Source organism: Sylvia atricapilla, chromosome 6, assembly GCF_009819655.1.
Source record: "Sylvia atricapilla isolate bSylAtr1 chromosome 6, bSylAtr1.pri, whole genome shotgun sequence".
Taxonomy (NCBI): Eukaryota; Metazoa; Chordata; class Aves; order Passeriformes; family Sylviidae; genus Sylvia; species Sylvia atricapilla.
In genome coordinates, this window is record NC_089145.1 from 42,540,621 (window position 1) to 42,557,211 (window position 16,591).

Genomic DNA, 16,591 nt, shown 5'->3' on the forward strand with positions numbered 1-16,591 from the left:
AAAAAATCTGTTTTGGGAACATTTGACCCACAGATTTATGAGGGGAATATTTTAAAACACTTCCTCCCCAAACTAGCAGTCCAATTATTACAGTATCAATTGAGCAGTGAGGACTTGAGAAAGAAACCAAGAATCTGGGTAACAATAGACATAAACCCAACGTCACGCTGCCACCCTGTGGCTTGAAGATGAAACTTCTACTGCCAAGGTTGGAGGGGGAATTATGTTTTATCTTAAGCCTCTAATCAGATTAAAGAGCACTTCTGCACAAGGAGCTGGCAGCTGTTGGAATTCAGTGCAAGTTTAAGTAAAATAGTACAGAACAGATCAGGACAGTACCTAGTGACACCATTGGGATTCTGACAAGGCTGTGCAGGTTATCAAGGGGACACTTGCCCTCAAAACCTTCAGCTGGGTCTTTGGCAGGGAAAGAAGAAACAGAAAAAATCTGTATCTTATAGAAAAAAAAATTAGAAGGAGAGAATGATTTAAACTATTATACTTGAGCAGAACAATGTAAGAAAATACAATTAAAGAAATCCTAAAATATAAAGTAAATCCTATAACCACAAAATGTTCAAATAATAAGCTCTGCAAGAGATAAGTAACTTAACATCTATCACAGAGTTTTAATGCAAATCACACCCATGAGAACTAAAAACTTTTAACAGAAGTGTAAAACATAATAATTTGATTCCACCTGAGTCTTTTCCCAAAGGAAGAAAACAAACTAACAAAAGCCCAGAATAATACAAACCACTAGCAAATATTAAAGCTTGTATCACAATTGAAGCACCTCAAAATGGAATCAACTGTAAAAGGTACAGTATTTTAATATCTGTCAATGTAAGATACCTGTATAAAAATAGTTACATATGTGTGTGCATGTGTATTAGCCATTAAAATATACAAGAGATTGTGTGATCACTTTCACCCTATTGCAATTTTAACAATGTAAAATAAAAAGTAATTGAGAAGAATTTTCTTCCAATTTTCTACCCACAAGAAGTATTTGTCTTTAAATTACATAGCTCCTACTTATTTCTTGAAGAATCATTAACATTTTCTGAGGCCTCATGGCTACTTTTAATAGGTGAACCAATTTACCTCGCTAAAAACAATGTTCAAAGCTTTGCTACTTTCCCCTTTTCAGTAGTGAAAAGCCATAAAGGGAGTGGAGGAAAAAGCAGCAGGTAACACAGGGGTACAGGTGGTTTTTCTCAGCCTTACCTGCCCTCATTTAAAAGCCTGCTGGGAGCAGGATGCTCTCTGGGAAGAGCCCCCCCACATCCCTCTCCTTTTCCAAGCTGCCACCCCTGAGGTTGTGCTGCAAAGTTGGGCTCTGGAGTCCCTATGCTGCTGCAGCAGTTTTGATCTGCACACGTCTGAGCGCTGCTGTTGGGTGGGTTGAGGTTTTCCTCCCTCTGCTTGGACAACCCCACATGTTCCTGCAGTGGCCTGAGATCTTAGCTTATTCTGACAATCCGTGGTAAACCACTGCAAGGAACAGAGGACACGGAACAAACTGTGGAGATACTCTGTCACACTCTGTCCCAGCTGGAGCTTCTCCAAGAGCACAGGGCTTCTTTGTCCATGTAGTCAGCACTCTGGGAATCCAGATGGGTGGTAAAAGCAGCGGAAAGTTTTCAGTGGCAGAATTTGCCATGATGAAACAGTATCATCACTAACCAAAAGTTACAGTGCAGCAGCAGATGCAAGTTTGTACACATACTCCATACCTGGGAGCTTAATGACAGGGAAGTTCTGCTGAAATTCAATTTTTTAATTGAAAAACACAAAACCATCATGCAATGACTGGCAGGGAGCATGGTGAAAGACAGAAGCATTTATTCCTTGCATGTTGCTGGCATTTGATGTTGTCTAACCAATCCAGCCAGAGGCCCGTTCAGTGTTTTCAAAAGAAAACAGACCCAGCAAACCTGGGGACAAAGATACTGTTTCCACTTGTACTTCTTGGCTGCACCTCTTCAAAGTAAGATTTGGAAGATTTGAGCCCTTTGCATATTGCTTGCACTTCTAAGTGCCACAGCTGATGGCAGCAAATACAGCACAGAGACAAAGCAGAATTGCCTTACTCACATTTGTAAAGAGAAAAAAAAAAACCAAAACAGACACTGTCTTTCACTCTCACCTGCATTATTTGGGGTTTATGCCCTGTCCTGAGATAAAGTACAACTGCATCTCATTATCACCTGTCCAGAAAGGAATACCAAAAAAAGCCCATGAACTGGCTACAAGTCAGGGCCCAAATGTGTAGGACACTAAAACAAAAAGGAAGAGAAGAGGCTGAGGTGCTGGCTGTATTAAACAAAAGACATATCAATCACAGAATGGACAGCTAACATTTATTTATTTTTAATTTTCACGTTCTCTGGATCACCTGTAGAATGACTCACTTTTTTCTTGGAAAGAAAGCAGACTTCTGTGCTGAACTGCAAAATATTTGGGAATTACCATGTGCACAGGACAAATGCTATTGAAGGAGACAACTCAAGTGTATCTGTTCTTTTCAGTGAGCTTTTTAAAAATGTTGTAGGTTTGTTCTAATAGTCTGGAGATACTGGAGACTAATGCAGTTATTTACCACATTACACTGTCCTTAAATATCTGGTGTCTATGAAACCCCACATTTCTACAATTTACTCAGTTATTAGTCTTAAAAGAAATTGTTTTATCCTGATCAGATCAGCTGTCTCTCCTTTAGACGTGAAGGTCTGCTCCTTGAGACATGCATCACCAGTAATGTTATACAGGCCTCAGAAGTTTCTCATCCAGCTGTAAAATCATTACTGCAGGATATTTTTACCAATCAATATGCTGGCTCCTCAGGGGATCTCTTTCCCTTGGAAAAGCAGGCAAACTTTGATTTTTGACACTTTGCACTGAGTAGCAGAGGAAGAAAATACAGTAACAACAAAAAAGCACAATATTAAACTCAACTTCCTGATCAGTTAATAAACCAGACAATTTTTCTGGCTCTCTTTTATAGTCCTAGGGGTACCCTATGTGTAGCTATTACAGCTCAATGATCAGTGGCAACAGACAAGCTCTTGTGAGGAGGAGTTAATTACGTAAAGAGAAAAATCTTTGTACCTCTCACCCAAAGATTTTTCCCTTCACACAGTTTGTTTTTTTTTTTTCCTGTTGGCATTCTAAAGATTTACAAACAGTCCCCAGTCTTACCTTTCATCGTTTATCTGAGAACTGCAGGACCAGAAAAAGAACTTTCCTGAATCATATTTGAGTCTTTTGGTAGACACAGGCAGTTTTCTCACCTTCTGAAGCCAGAGAAGCAGATGTGGTAATCACTAAACCCCATTTCTTACATGTATGAAGCACCACCCTTATTCAAGCGTTGGCCATGCTGTTCTGTGCTCCTCCTGCCTTGCTCCTCCCAGTCTCTAACCTTCTTCCAGCCCTCCTGCTTTTCTTCTCCCAGCTCTTCATGCTGCATTAAGTTATCTATCCTAATGCACAATCATCTTTCAAGCAGCTAGAGGATAACAAATAAGAACATTAAGCCATGAAATCCATGTCATTGTTTACAGAGGACAGCTTTCTATGAAATACAGCAGTGATTAAATGAGCCAAAACCCCATTTCTATCACTAGTTTGAAACACAAATCATTTGTAAACAACATGTCTCATCTCTCCCAGAGCCTAGAAGCAAAACATTATTTTCAATCTCTCATCCTCAGGAGGGAATAAGAAAAAGCAGACACATACTCAAAGGTTTCATTTTGAAAAATATGCTTGACTGAAAAATGCTTTAATTCACTGCTTGAAGCTTCAAACGAAACAAAGCCAAGTTTTAAAACTCTTTCCCAAAATGAACATCTAAATGCAGTAAACCACAGGTTCTTCTCCTCCATAAAACTCACCTTTGTGGTTTATAATGATTGCCACAGGAACAACGTTTTTATCTGCTCTGTGATACCAGCCGGGAACTGCACCAGAGATCTGCCACCATCCTGATTTCATCTATTACAGCTTTGAAAAGATAGATAATGCTGTGGAATTGCTGCACATTCCAACTAATCCTTTCACTACTAAGTCACCTGACTTGAGACTTTTTCTTGTTTGTTACAGGAACAAAGATAAGACACCTTTCACAGTTGCTCAAAATGAAGACTCCAATAAGACCCACTAAAGTCTTCCATTTTAATGGCACCAAAACATGCAGAACAGGAAAACTAACCAGATCCATCAGCTTGTCTAGGCTGGCACAGATGGTCACTCTAGGCTGGCAAAGATGGTTGAGAGTGAAGTGACACCCCATAAGAAACCCTGAAGGGCACAAATGCTTTTAAAGTGTGCCTGCATAGTTATACAAAGTGCTACACTGGCTAGAGAGGGTGTCATCCTGCACCTCACTGTGCTTGATACACCCAAAGCCAGCCAGGGCAGCTATGAGCAAGAGCTGCTCTCCAGCAACAGCCACCCTCACCCTTTGCTACAGCATTTACTATTCTCTTTGGGTAGCTGCAGTATTCTGACAGGCAAATACCCAGAATGCCTCCAACAGAATGTCAAATAAAGGTGTCCTCACAAGGAAGAAGTCAGGCTCTCAAACTGCATTGCAATGGCCTTTCCACCTCTCCAAACGCTAAAGTGGAGGGAAACAGGTAAAACAAGGTTACTCCACCTAAAACATTCATTACAGTTGAGAAGACTGAGAAGCATGAGTGGCAGGCTTTGCTTCAGGAATTCAGGCAAAGAATTCAAGAAACAGAATATTAGGTGATACACAAGGATTTCTTTTCTTGTAAGTGTCAAATCTATTCCTTTTATCCTACAGTCTGAAATCAGCCACTCAAATCAGCCTTTTCCTGAGGTAAAGACCACTGTAGTTTTCTCCTAGGCATAGTTGGTTGCCATTTGAAAAATCTTTTTATGAAACATAGCAAAATCAGTAAAAGAAAACTACTTTGAGGGGCTGTCCAGTAATACTTCACTCTTACAGCACAAACAATACTAAACCTCTGCAGTGATTTGAAAAGAAAATGAGGAATGACCTGGTTATGGAGAGGTACCCCTGAGTGCTGACCATTTTTCAGACCACCTCATGAGCTATTTTTGAGTGGGTATTCAGGACGATTTGAAGTTTACAGTGTGGGTGATCAACTCATACACACAAGTTGCTTTCCAAGAAAGACCTTTCAGTGAATATACTGGAAAATTTACTAATGAGAAAAACTTTTCTACTCCAAGCCTGCTGTGTGTGCTCTTGCTCTTTCTATCCAAGTTACCATAGAAAGATTAAAATTATTGAAACTGTCAGTAATCACAAGATTTTTGTGAAAGCTTAAAAAAAAACTTAATCAGAGTCAGCAAATTCTCTTATTTGGAAAAGCCTCCAGACCTGGCTGACTTTCCTGGTTATCTCACAAAGAAAATGTTGTGTATCCAGAATGGATTCACACTCACCTGAAAGCACAGAAGGAGCAACTGATTTCTATTTTGATCCCACAAAAATGTGTCCTAACATGATCAACATGTGGAGAGAATATTCTGAATCCTGTATCACATCAGGAACACCAGGTAAGAGCACAGAGTGGTCCCTTCCAGACAGGCATATCACAACTAGGGAAATGGAAAAAGCCGACTCAAAATAATCTAAAAAACTTTAAAATATAAATGTTTATTTAGCTACAATATTTAAAAGTACAATATAAAAATAAAAAACATAGAAATTCCATCACTAATTCACATGCTAAAAGGATTAATTGACCAGCTGTAAGGAGACTTCATGAAATTCATGGACGTTTCAGCCACAAGGGTTATTTTATCAGACTTGAAATACTGAACAACCACTGCAGAGAACTTGCTCTCCCACATCACCATAACTAGGAAAAAAAAAAATCCAGAAGAAACAAAAGTCAGTGTGCCTACTGTTTATGGAACATAACAAAGGCATACTATTCCATTATCAACCACGGGACTCCCACACTGCACCCTCAGTATTTCTTTACACCACAGAACTGTTAACAATGAGGGAAAAAAATTAAGATTACTCCTTGGAAGTGCATGCATTCAGCACCGGCCAGCATGCCATACTGCTGGTGGGAAAACAAGAGAAATTTTTGCCTCCTACATAATTTAAATAAGAAGCTGAACTAGACTTGCACTACGGTTGATTAGAGTGCTTCACACAGGCATCTTGGTTTGCATGCTTCAGACAGTTTTACCGCTGCTAAAGCATGGGAAGAGTTTAACTCCTTTATGCGTACGAGCTAGATATCTGCTGCACCCAGCTATTAGGGCACGTGTAATTAAAACAAGCTTCCAAACTGGAAAGGCACTTACTCAACAGCGGAGCACAGGGAGCAGGTAACCGTGTTACAGCAGCTGCAGAGCCTGCTGCAGCTCTGGCAGACGGGCCGGTCACACTGAGCACACGCCTCCTTCACATCGGCCGTCCTCACACACGACGAGCAGGCTCTGGACGCTCCCGCCGGCGGAACTGCTGGGCAAAGACACGGTGAAGAACGGATGAGCTTCACAGCAAGGCAGAGAAAGCAGCCGCAGGAGCCGGCAGAGCGCCCGCGCACAGCTACAGGTGGCAGCACCTCGCAGGGCGCTCGGGCACGCAAAGGGACAGGGAGCGCCGCTCGGAACTTTCTTGGTTCTTTCTCTGCTCAGTGGCAAGACGCTACGGGATGCTAAAGTAGAATATACGCGCTGCAGTTCCGAAATCAGTCAGCTCAAATCTAACAGTTCCTTTAAGGAAAGTCAATAAAGAAGAACTACAGAGCACAAAACTACTCATCAGAGCACAGACCTCCTCGGGAGGGGAAGCCAAGGGGCAGCACTGGTGTCTGTAGTGATCAGGGTCAGGAACAGAGGGAATGGCCTCAAGTTGTGTCAGGGGAAGCTTAGGTTGGAGATTAGGAAAGGATTCTTCACCCAGAGGGTGGTCTGGCACTGCAACAGGCTCCCCAGGGAAGCGGTCACGGCCCCAACCCCGCCGAAGTTTAACGATCATTCCGACAACTCTCTCAGGCTCATGGTGCGAAAATCGAGAGTGTCCTGGGAGGGGCAGGAGTCGCACTTGGATGGGTCCCTTCCAGCCGAGGGCATTGCGCGGTTCTGTGACACGCCCCGGGCACTCACCCCTGTCCGCGGGCCGCCGCCGCAGTTTCCCGTCGTGGCCGATGAGGAGCTGCCCGCCCCAGCGGGGCCCCTCGCCCTGCGCGTCCCCGGCCGGCCCCGGCTCCGCCGGGCGGGCGGCGGCCGCCGCGCCCTCCATGTACGCCTGGGCACCCCTGAAGAGCAGCCGCCGGGTCCTCTCTGCCGGCGGGAGAGAAGAGCAGAGTTAGGGGCGGGCTCCCCTTGGCCGTGGCCTGCGGCGGGCCGGCACATCACGTCCCCCGGCGGGCCGGCACATCACATCCCCCGGCGGGCCGGCACACACCCGCCCCGCGCTCCCCTCTTCGCGCCAACTCACCGAACACCTCCCGCCGGTACTCCTCGCCCCGCACGCCGCGGCTCAGCTCCCGCAGCCCCACGCGGGTCTTCAGCTGGAGCGGGGCCGCGTCCCCGAAGGGGCAGGAGCGCTTCGGCATGGCCGGGCCGACCCGCGCCCGCCCCGCCCCGCGCCGCGTCACGGCCGCGCCACCGCCTCCCTCACATCCCGGCCCGGGCGCCCGGCAACCGCGGCCGCTCCCTTCTTTCCGCAGGGAAACGAAAGCCTCGTCCGCAGCGGAAAAATTTCTCTTCCCGCCGCCGCCCGAGCGCCCGACGGGGTTGGCAGAGGCGCCGGCCCGGCCCCGCCGCCCCGCCCGCTGCCGCCGCCCCTCAGGCGTCACCTCCGTGCGCCCGGCGCGGCGCCGCAGAGCCCGCGGGGCGAAGCGACACCGGCCTCGGGGCTCGCGTTTGTCAGTGAACCAGAATCGCGGAATATGCAGCGTTGGGAAGGACCTACGAGTGTCATCGAGTCCAACTCTTGTCCCTGTACAGCACACCGCAAGAGTCGCAGCGTGTGCCTGAGAGCGTTGTCCAAACGCTTCTTGAACTCTTCTCAGGGTTGAGGCTGTGACCACTGCCCTGCGGAGACTGTTCGATTGCCCAGCTGCCCTGTGGGTGAAAAATCTTTTCCTAAACCTCCCGTGTCACGGCTTCCTCCCATCTCCTCACGTCCTGTCGCTGATCACCAGAGACATCAATGTGTGCCTCTCCTTTGTCCCTCACGAGCAAGGTGTAAGTGCAGTGAGGTTTCCCCTCAGTCTCCTCCAGGCTGAGCAGACCAAGTGAACTCAGTTACTCCGCATACGGCTTCCCCACCAGACCCTTCATCATCCTCGTGGTTCTCTTTTGGAAATTCTCTCATAGCTTTAATCTTTTTTTATTTTATGGCACCCCAAACTGCCCCAGCACTGGAGGTGAGGCCGCCCCAGTGCAGAGCAGAGGGGACAATCCCCTCTCTTGCTCGGCTGTGATGCTGTGCCTGATGCCCACAGGACAGGATTATCCCTCCTGCTGCCAGGGCACTGCTGGCTCATGTTCATCTTGCCATCGACCAGGACCCCCAGGTCCCTTTCCTAGCTCCCCAGTCTGTCTCTACATTCAGGGTTGCCCTGTTCCAGGTGCAGAAACCGGCACTTGTCCTTTTCAAACCTCATACAGCTGGTTATTGCCCAGCCGGTGATTTTTAAACATTTTTCTGTAGAGCTGATCAGCCCAGCCTTTTAGTCTGTGGAGCAGGAGCTGTGGTTGCAATTCACAGCAATTCCCAAAAATTCAGTGCTGCTGAACAGAGCTCTTGATGTGGTTCATGCCTTACTCCTGCCACTCTTTCTTTAGCTGTAAGGACTTCTGCTTTAGCTTTTTCTGCACATACTAGCAAATGCAGCTTAAGGATGTTCAGCAGAATTTTCCAACTGCATATTGAAAACTCATGGCCTTTTCTTTCTGTCTGAAGAAACTACTCTGTAAATATGCACTAGCTAGACACTATGATGTTCCTGAAATTCTCTGGGGAATATTGGTTATGTAATTGAGTAATTAAGAATGTAATTCCAGTTGGAAAGAGCCCTGTCAGGATAGAGGACAGCGGATCACACGTTTCATTAACGTGGCATGAGATAAACGTGTACAGAACTTGGCTGTCTGAGAACTGGATGAAATAGAAAGAACTAAAAGCACTATTCCACTTGTGGGGAAGGAGTGCTCTGAAACACTCATCTCAAATATGAAGTAGATTTGAAAAGGAGCAGCTCATCCTGCAACAGTGCTGCTGGTGCTGTCACTGAAGAGTAAATTTAAGGGCACTTTTGCAGAGTCACAGGATATTTTGAGTTAGAAGGGAATCACAAGGATCATCAAGTCCAGCTTTTGCTGAGGGCTGATTACATATGACACATTGCCACCACTACCGCACTGCAGGAATCTTCTGTTGCAGCTCTCTGAGTCAGCCTCGGGTGGTGACATCTCTTAATTGCTTTGTAAGATTCACTTTCACCAACATCTGCTACTGACCAGCTCTCTTCTCTTTGCAAACTAGGAAGGCAGAATAATTCTGTCTGCTCTTTAGCAGCAAGCCTGAGTGCCCTGCACGGAGGGAATTGGTTCACCTGCCTGTCTTCTGAATTGTTACCCAGCAGAATGGTGCTGAGTGTTTTATTAGTTCCAGAGCAGTGAGCCTTAAGGAAGATCCACTGGTGATTTAGAAGTAGCAGAAAGGATGAGACCTGACCTGCCAAAGCTTGTTGGCATTGAGTGTTCCTGAAAATTAAAAAAAAAAAAAAGTGCTGGTGATAATTTCAGGTTAGTTAATGAGATTCTGAACGTGGAAAAAGCAGCCCAAACACATCCAAATCAGTGAAGGTAGCTGAAACACCATAATTTTGGTTTATCCTTGAAAGCCTTTTTGTGAACCACCTTCCTGCCCCCCTGCCAAAAAACCAACCAAATACAAAACCAAAACCAACAAACAACAAAAACAAACAACCCCCCCCCCCCCCACACACCTCCAAAACCCAACCAAAAACCAACCCAAAACCTAGAGAATAAAACTTACAGTCCTTTTCTTGCTACATTGCTTTTCCTGTGCTTGTATGAATACTACAAAAAGCTTGGTTGATAGTTTGGTCACTTACAGCACAAATTAAAATGGCATTTCATGTATTTTCAACAGTTTCCATTTCCAGTAAGCAAGTCTAATGCACAAAGTGGACTGTTGTTGTTAAGTCTGTCTTTCCTGTATTCTATTTCTACCAGTGCTTCAAGAAATTCAGGGCAGACACAGAAAACCTCTGGGTGTCCCCTCTGTCTGATTTTATGGAAAACAATGAATAACCATTCCCTATTGATTCTCTGAATAACATCCATGACGTGTCTATCATCCTTCTCTACTCTTTATTCAAGCTGTAATATTTTGTTCATATTGAAACACTTCTTTGCAGTGTGTCCTGTGCCACATCCAAGTTCACAGCACAGAAAACTGTGTGGGAAGGGAGGGAGCCCTGGGTACGCCAAGACCTCTGCACAGGCATGTCTCTGATACATCACTGCTTGTGTCCCTTCTTCAGAGTACTAAGAAATACATTGAATGAGTAGCAGCTTCCTCAGTTTTACCAATATACTGTTCTTGGGATCACAGTTATCCCTTCGTAACTGTTGTCTTCACATTCCTTTTGCACTGAGACCAGTTTAATATCACTTTCTGACCTGAACTACTATAGACTCTGCCCACAAAACGTATAGATTTAGATTTTTATACTCCAGTAATCAATTACAGATTTAAAGAAATTTTTTGTTTGATTTATCTGATCCATCTGTGAGACAATCATAATAAATGTTTACCTGTCACTCAATGCTTCCAACTACACAAAAATATAATTAGAAATAAAAAGCCAGATAAAAATCACAGTGTTAGTCACAGACATTGCAATTCAATGCTGAAAGCTTTCTTTAAAGGAGAAGAACTTACAAGCTCAGCAAACTGAAGAAAATTCTGCCTTCTGTTTTAGGCAGGCTCAGGGAAAATATACAGGATAGCTGATTTGGCTTTGTGAATCTAAATATTTGTGAGCCTTACTTCTTTCCCTCTACACCATGTTTTGCAAGAAACTTACTGTAAAAAGTCAAAGTGTTCCATTTCAGAAATAGGTGGCAGATAAATAGTGATCCAGGCTTTACAATACTTTATCTAGTCCTTCAGCTTCACTTATACCAAAGCCCTCCTCTCTATGTGCTTGTAGTAAAACTTTCCAATTTTTCTACTCCTTCATTACTAGGCCATTTAGAAAGATCTCAAAGCACATCACATGAAGGTGGGATTCTGCCTCCTATACCTCTTTAAATAGGGAGTTTCCTTAGTTGAATTGGTATAAGAATGAGTGGCTTTTGCCCAACTGGCTGGTTCTTCTTTAATGTTTTCATGCTAAAACAGTTTAAAAAAGGATCTGGAAATACTTTCAAGTGGAAATTATTTGATAGTAGCTGATACAGTTGGCCATGTGCCAGCATGCAGTCTGTGTTATGTGGGATGGATTATCAGGATGGGCACACATCCCTTGTTGGGCCTAGGGTAGACCACCATGCCCCGTGTGCTCAGTTGCACTGCACCGTCCTTTCTCTGCTCTGCAATATGGTGAAAATAATAATAAAAAAACCCTCCTTGCATAAAACTGCTTTTACTGGAAGGGCTAGGAGCCGTTTTCTTTCTTCTGTGTCCTGTTCTTAGTACATCAGCCTTAACAGACAACATGTTTACAGCTGGAATCAGAGGACTACATCTGGTTCAGACATTATCTGCTCACAAGAGCATATTGTTTCATGTGGATTTGCTAGCAAAGTTTATGCCTTCATCTTGATGAGCTCTTGATGTGGTTCATGCCTCCAAAAAATATTTGATAAGCCAGTGATATGCAGGATTAAGGGCTGGCTTTCGGGACATGCTGCTGTTAAGAGCAGGCTCTGCCATCTTGTCACCCCTGCCAGTGCTTGCTCTTAAATTAGCACAGCATGGTTGGGTTTCAGTGCATGTTTTGTTCCTGCCAGCCCTGAGATGCACAGTGCTGCTCAGCAGATCAGAGCACCCGAGGGTCCCACTCACTAGAGGGCACCCTCAAAACTAAATTATTTTTGCTGTTACAAAAATGTTATTGTTCTGCTGACAGGGGTTTACAAAAGGGCTGCTTTCCCCTTTTTTTTCCATGTTTGTTGTTGTTCCTGGCCCTTCCACAGTGTGTTTTCATTTCTGTTGCACTGTTTCCTTTCAGTGTGCTTCTTTCCAGATTATTTTAATCTGTCATGAAAAAAGGAATATGATCTGTGACAGTGACAATTACTGTCGTTGACCTAACATAGTGCCAATTGTTCTGTTTTCTTTCTCTGCAGGCAATGATGTTTTTGATTTAATGCTAGATGACTGTCCTTAGAATTCTTTAAATCTATGTCCAAGTAGTGCTATCCGTTATGCAGTGTGGATTTACGTGGGAGAGGCTCTGAGAGGTAGCTCTGTCCTTTCACTATCCCTGCACAGTACAAACATCCTCTCCCACACATGGCTTGGGAAGGGATGGGTAAAACCTTCCTCCCTCCACGTTGCAGCTGCATCCAGCCCTGCTCTTATTATTTTGTTGTGGAAGTGAATCCTTGCTTTGAGACAGCTTCAAATGTTGTTCCTCGTATGCTCTCCTCTCTCTGTTCCCCAGAGCAGCCATTCAGCTGGAATAATTCAGGATGCATCTGCTCAGCTCAAAGGGGCTGTGTCAGTGCAGGCTGGCCAAGAACCCAGCTCTGCACTCACCATGTCTAATAAACCATTCCCAGCAGCAGCCCACAAAGTGTGTTTATTTTAAATATGTGTGGCTGTGTTGTCAGCCCTACACAGAGAAGATCTCTGTGCAGAGAACACAAGCTGCACAGAGTCAAGGCAATTCCCTGAACGTTGCCAGGATGACATGCCACAGCTACAGGGACCATCACAAGCACTAATGTGGAAATTTCCTGAACAGAGCCTTTGCAGATGTAATCCCTTTATGCAGAGAAGTCTTGAAGGCACTCATTCTCTTTGCTCACTGCTGAGCAGTTTGCATGCGTGGTGAGGTATTGGCTATAAAAGTGATGCTCAATCCTAGGCCTACCATCTAGGGTGCCAATTAATAGAATGAGACGTTTTGTGCTGCTGGCATGTTTCCCCTGCCTGGAAATCGTCAATGCATTTTGCATAGGGCTCAGACCAGCTTTAGTATTTTAATTACATAGTGTGGGGCAAATCAATCTCTAATAGACAAAGTGCCTTATCCTATTTGTAATGCCTTAACTAGCTAACTTCTTTTATTTCTTTCACTTGACTTTTCCATGTATATTAGAATCTATTACAACTTGTACTTTGTATTTATGTTCAGAAGCTTCTTATCATGCATATGTATTAATGTTTTTTGATTTTATTTTCTGCTTGAGGATTTCAGAGAAGATATTGGTGTGACACAATCCTGTCCTTCTTTCCTTTCCTATCTGCAAGATTTAGAAGATCCCCAGATTTTTGGTGAAGGCATTAATTATTGTCTGTTTCTAATACTGATCCATTAGAACTACCTAAAGCTGTATGAAGGGCTTATGTACAAATATACAGATAGATGTATCACCATGTAACTGGTTCTGATGTAAAACTGTGATATTGTTATTGAATCACTGATTGAATAATGAAGAAGAGTAGCCTGATATTCCTCCTAGCTCTTCAAAATTCACAGCTCACACAGAGTTTGTCCCAGGCACAGGTTGTTCTTCAGGCCAGGTCCAGCACCCAGCAAAAGTTTCCTACCATTTTATGCCATTTTATTCTGACTTCAGTTCTTCTGGCAGAGTTGGAGATGTTACTTATTTCAGTACCCAGTATACACAAGTAGAGATCACTGAAAGCATATTTTTTTCTGCAGAACATACAGTACTAAAAATCAGTGGACCAAATACTCAGGGAATAGGTTCGATGTCTTAGTCCCCTTTTGCAGTAATCTCCTTTAGAAGCTATAGATAGGAACTTAATGCTATTTCAGAATGACAAGGCAAACCTTTTGCGAAATTACCCAGTAAATGTCTTCAAGCTGTATTTTATCTCAGAAAGACAGGATTGAGGCCCCATTGGTACAGCTACAAACTGCATTCCTTAATTCTGAAAGAACTCAGGTTCCGAGGAAAGCATGAAACAGTGATAAGAGTCGTTGCTAAGGTCACCACAAGGGCACAGCCTCAATGGCTGGGAGAAATGAAGCAGAAGAAAATTGGAGTACAAAATCTGGACTGTTTTCAGTGCTATGGGGTGGTAACTGAGCAGCAGATCTGTGACTGTGGTACTGACATACACATGACTGCACTGGGAGCAAAACAGGTCTTATCTGTAGCAAGGCAGAGTCTTGAAACAAGAATATCACATCATCTTGGCAATTCTCCCTTTCCTCTTCACCCATTTACTAAGCATGCAAAAACGTGCCATTGGACAGGTAGCAGAAATCTGTGGTACTACTCATCAGCCTGAGTAATGGGAAACACCTTCCCTCTCCTGGCCATTATGCCCCTCAGTATAGCCCAGCTGACCACCTGCTTTATTCAAGATGCAAGTCCACTCTTGGCTCATGCTCGTCCTGACATGTCATTTAAACCTCAGGGTGTTCTTGGCAGAGCTGCTCCATAAGCAGGGGCTTCCCAGCCTCTACATGAGGAACCCTGGGCCTCTTCCTGGCTTCAGGAGCTTTCCAAGGCACAGCCCCCAAGCTTATCAATGTCTTCGCTGTTTTTCAGCCACTCTGGAATTCAGAGCTCAAAGGGCAGGTTTTCATTCATTGGTGAGGGCTGCACTATTTTAAGAATCTCAGTGGAAACACAACTCTAATTACTATAGGTTTGACACACTGAGTTTCCTCTTCAGAAGCAAGGAACACCATGAAACACCTCTTTGTGATCATGACTGGTAATACACTGTATTTCCATGCTTGTCATTTTGTCAGATTCACTGAAGGCTGACTCCAGCACCACCTGCTTGGGATCTTTTCCATTTACAGGCCAGCCAGGCTCACAAACCTCAGCAGCAAACACCTTTTCCTCACATTTCATGAATTAGGCCCAGTTAGCAGGAAATGTTTTGTCTTCTGTGAGGAAAAATGGACACTGCCACCTCTGATGGAAGGACATATATAGTTGACTGTCCTTAAGACAATCTCTTATAAATATGTTCTGCAGTCCTTAAGAAAGCTTGTCTCCAGTGACTCAGCTCAGGGTATTTTAAGGATTTCAGTAGCCACCTAAACTGTCTGAAGCGCTCTGCCACTCCTCAGGCACTGTAAAGGTATCACCTGAAACCCAACACTGCTATCTGAGGCACTATTTACAGCCCTGCAATGTAAACTCTGGTGTCTACGCTCAGCTCCTGAAAGGTAATGCCTGTCACAGGAAGGGTGCATTATCTTGAGACTGTGAAAACATCAAAATACAAAAGTGTTTGGGGATTTTTTCCTGACAAAGACATTTTCTTGCTAAACACATTTATTTAGACAGTGTTCAAATTTGTACTGCTTTCAACCACTGAAAAATGCAGCTGTTGGTCAAAATTTTTTATATTAATGGTAGATATAAAGTGTATGTGCTTACAAAAGACCTTCTTTCCTGTCTTATTTTTCTTATCATCTCATAGAGCTGATAGGCAAATATGTAATAAACAGTGTCAGCTCCAGAAATCTACAGATATTAATAACACATGAAGGTATTTTAGAACAACTAATTTCCTGTTAGTATATCAGAGATTAATGGCAAAATCTTGGAATCATTCTGTAAAACACACTCATTATCAAAGCTCGTTTGTGATGGACCAGTCATTGGAAAGAAAATGACCCAGTTCCCTACCTCCCTGAAACAGGCTGTATAATCCCACTTGACCACTTGTCTCATGCCGTGGATCCATATAGTCACTGTGGCAGTTGAGCAGGCTCCATGCTTCAGGCATCCTCTTTGCCACTGGCAATCTGAATCTAATAACGAGACAAAGCAAGCACTAACACACTGGTGAGTGACCAACAAACTGTCAGGTCACACCCCTCATGGACTGCCACAAACAGGCGCTTCTAGAAAGAAGATAGCTGGAGCTGGATTTCCTTTCTTGCCTGATGCCCAGTTAAAAGGGTGATGTGAGCTCATCCTTTTCGCTGATGTCTGACACTTTAAACCACCTCTCTGATGGACATGACATGTTACTGTACAGGAGGCAAGGCCACTTCCACAGGGAATAATGAGTGGGCTAGAGCTTGATCCCATGTAAAGTATTACTGTCAGAGGTTATGGTCAGGGATGTCTATGTTTTTTTCCTCCATCCCAATCATCAGGCACAGCTCTCCAGCTTGGGTTTGGGCTTTTTAAAGCGTTTTTTTGTGTGTGTGTGGTTTCTTGGGGGTTGTTTGGTTTTTTGACTTAGTCATTGCCAGCCTGACATGAATTTAGATGACACTACCTCAGATGCTTCAGCTACCAAAGACCATTCTATGTGAAATTATACATATGTGTGTGTGCATATATATATATATATATATAAAGGAAATTAAGAAATACAAATTAATTAGCAGATCAATTCTCATAC

The 16,591-nt window shown here is 43.9% G+C and overlaps 1 protein-coding gene across 1 annotated transcript; it reads right to left on the minus strand.

Moving 5' to 3' along the window:
- Positions 1 to 5,646: 5,646 nt before the first annotated feature.
- On the minus strand, positions 5,647 to 7,783 carry SIVA1 (SIVA1 apoptosis inducing factor). The gene is made up of 4 exons (XM_066321671.1): positions 7,469 to 7,783; positions 7,135 to 7,311; positions 6,328 to 6,484; positions 5,647 to 5,867 (listed from the first exon to the last, which is right to left on the minus strand). Exons 1-4 carry the CDS (start codon positions 7,584 to 7,586, stop codon positions 5,810 to 5,812), a joined length of 510 nt encoding a protein of 169 aa, XP_066177768.1. The 5' UTR covers positions 7,587 to 7,783; the 3' UTR covers positions 5,647 to 5,809.
- Between the last annotated feature and the right edge of the window lie 8,808 nt (positions 7,784 to 16,591).

Bases quoted from the DNA above. Each gene is read 5' to 3' on its own strand.
- SIVA1 (XM_066321671.1), bottom strand. From the start codon at position 7,586: ATGCCGAAGCGCTCCTGCCCCTTCGGGGACGCGGCCCCGCTCCAGCTG. The intron at 6,485-7,134 runs GTGAGTGCCCGG...TTTGCCCAGCAG, and splicing joins GCGGCGGCCCGCGGACAGGG to TTCCGCCGGCGGGAGCGTCC. The intron at 5,868-6,327 runs GTAAGTGCCTTT...TTTTTTTCCTAG, and splicing joins TCCCTGTGCTCCGCTGTTGA to TTATGGTGATGTGGGAGAGC.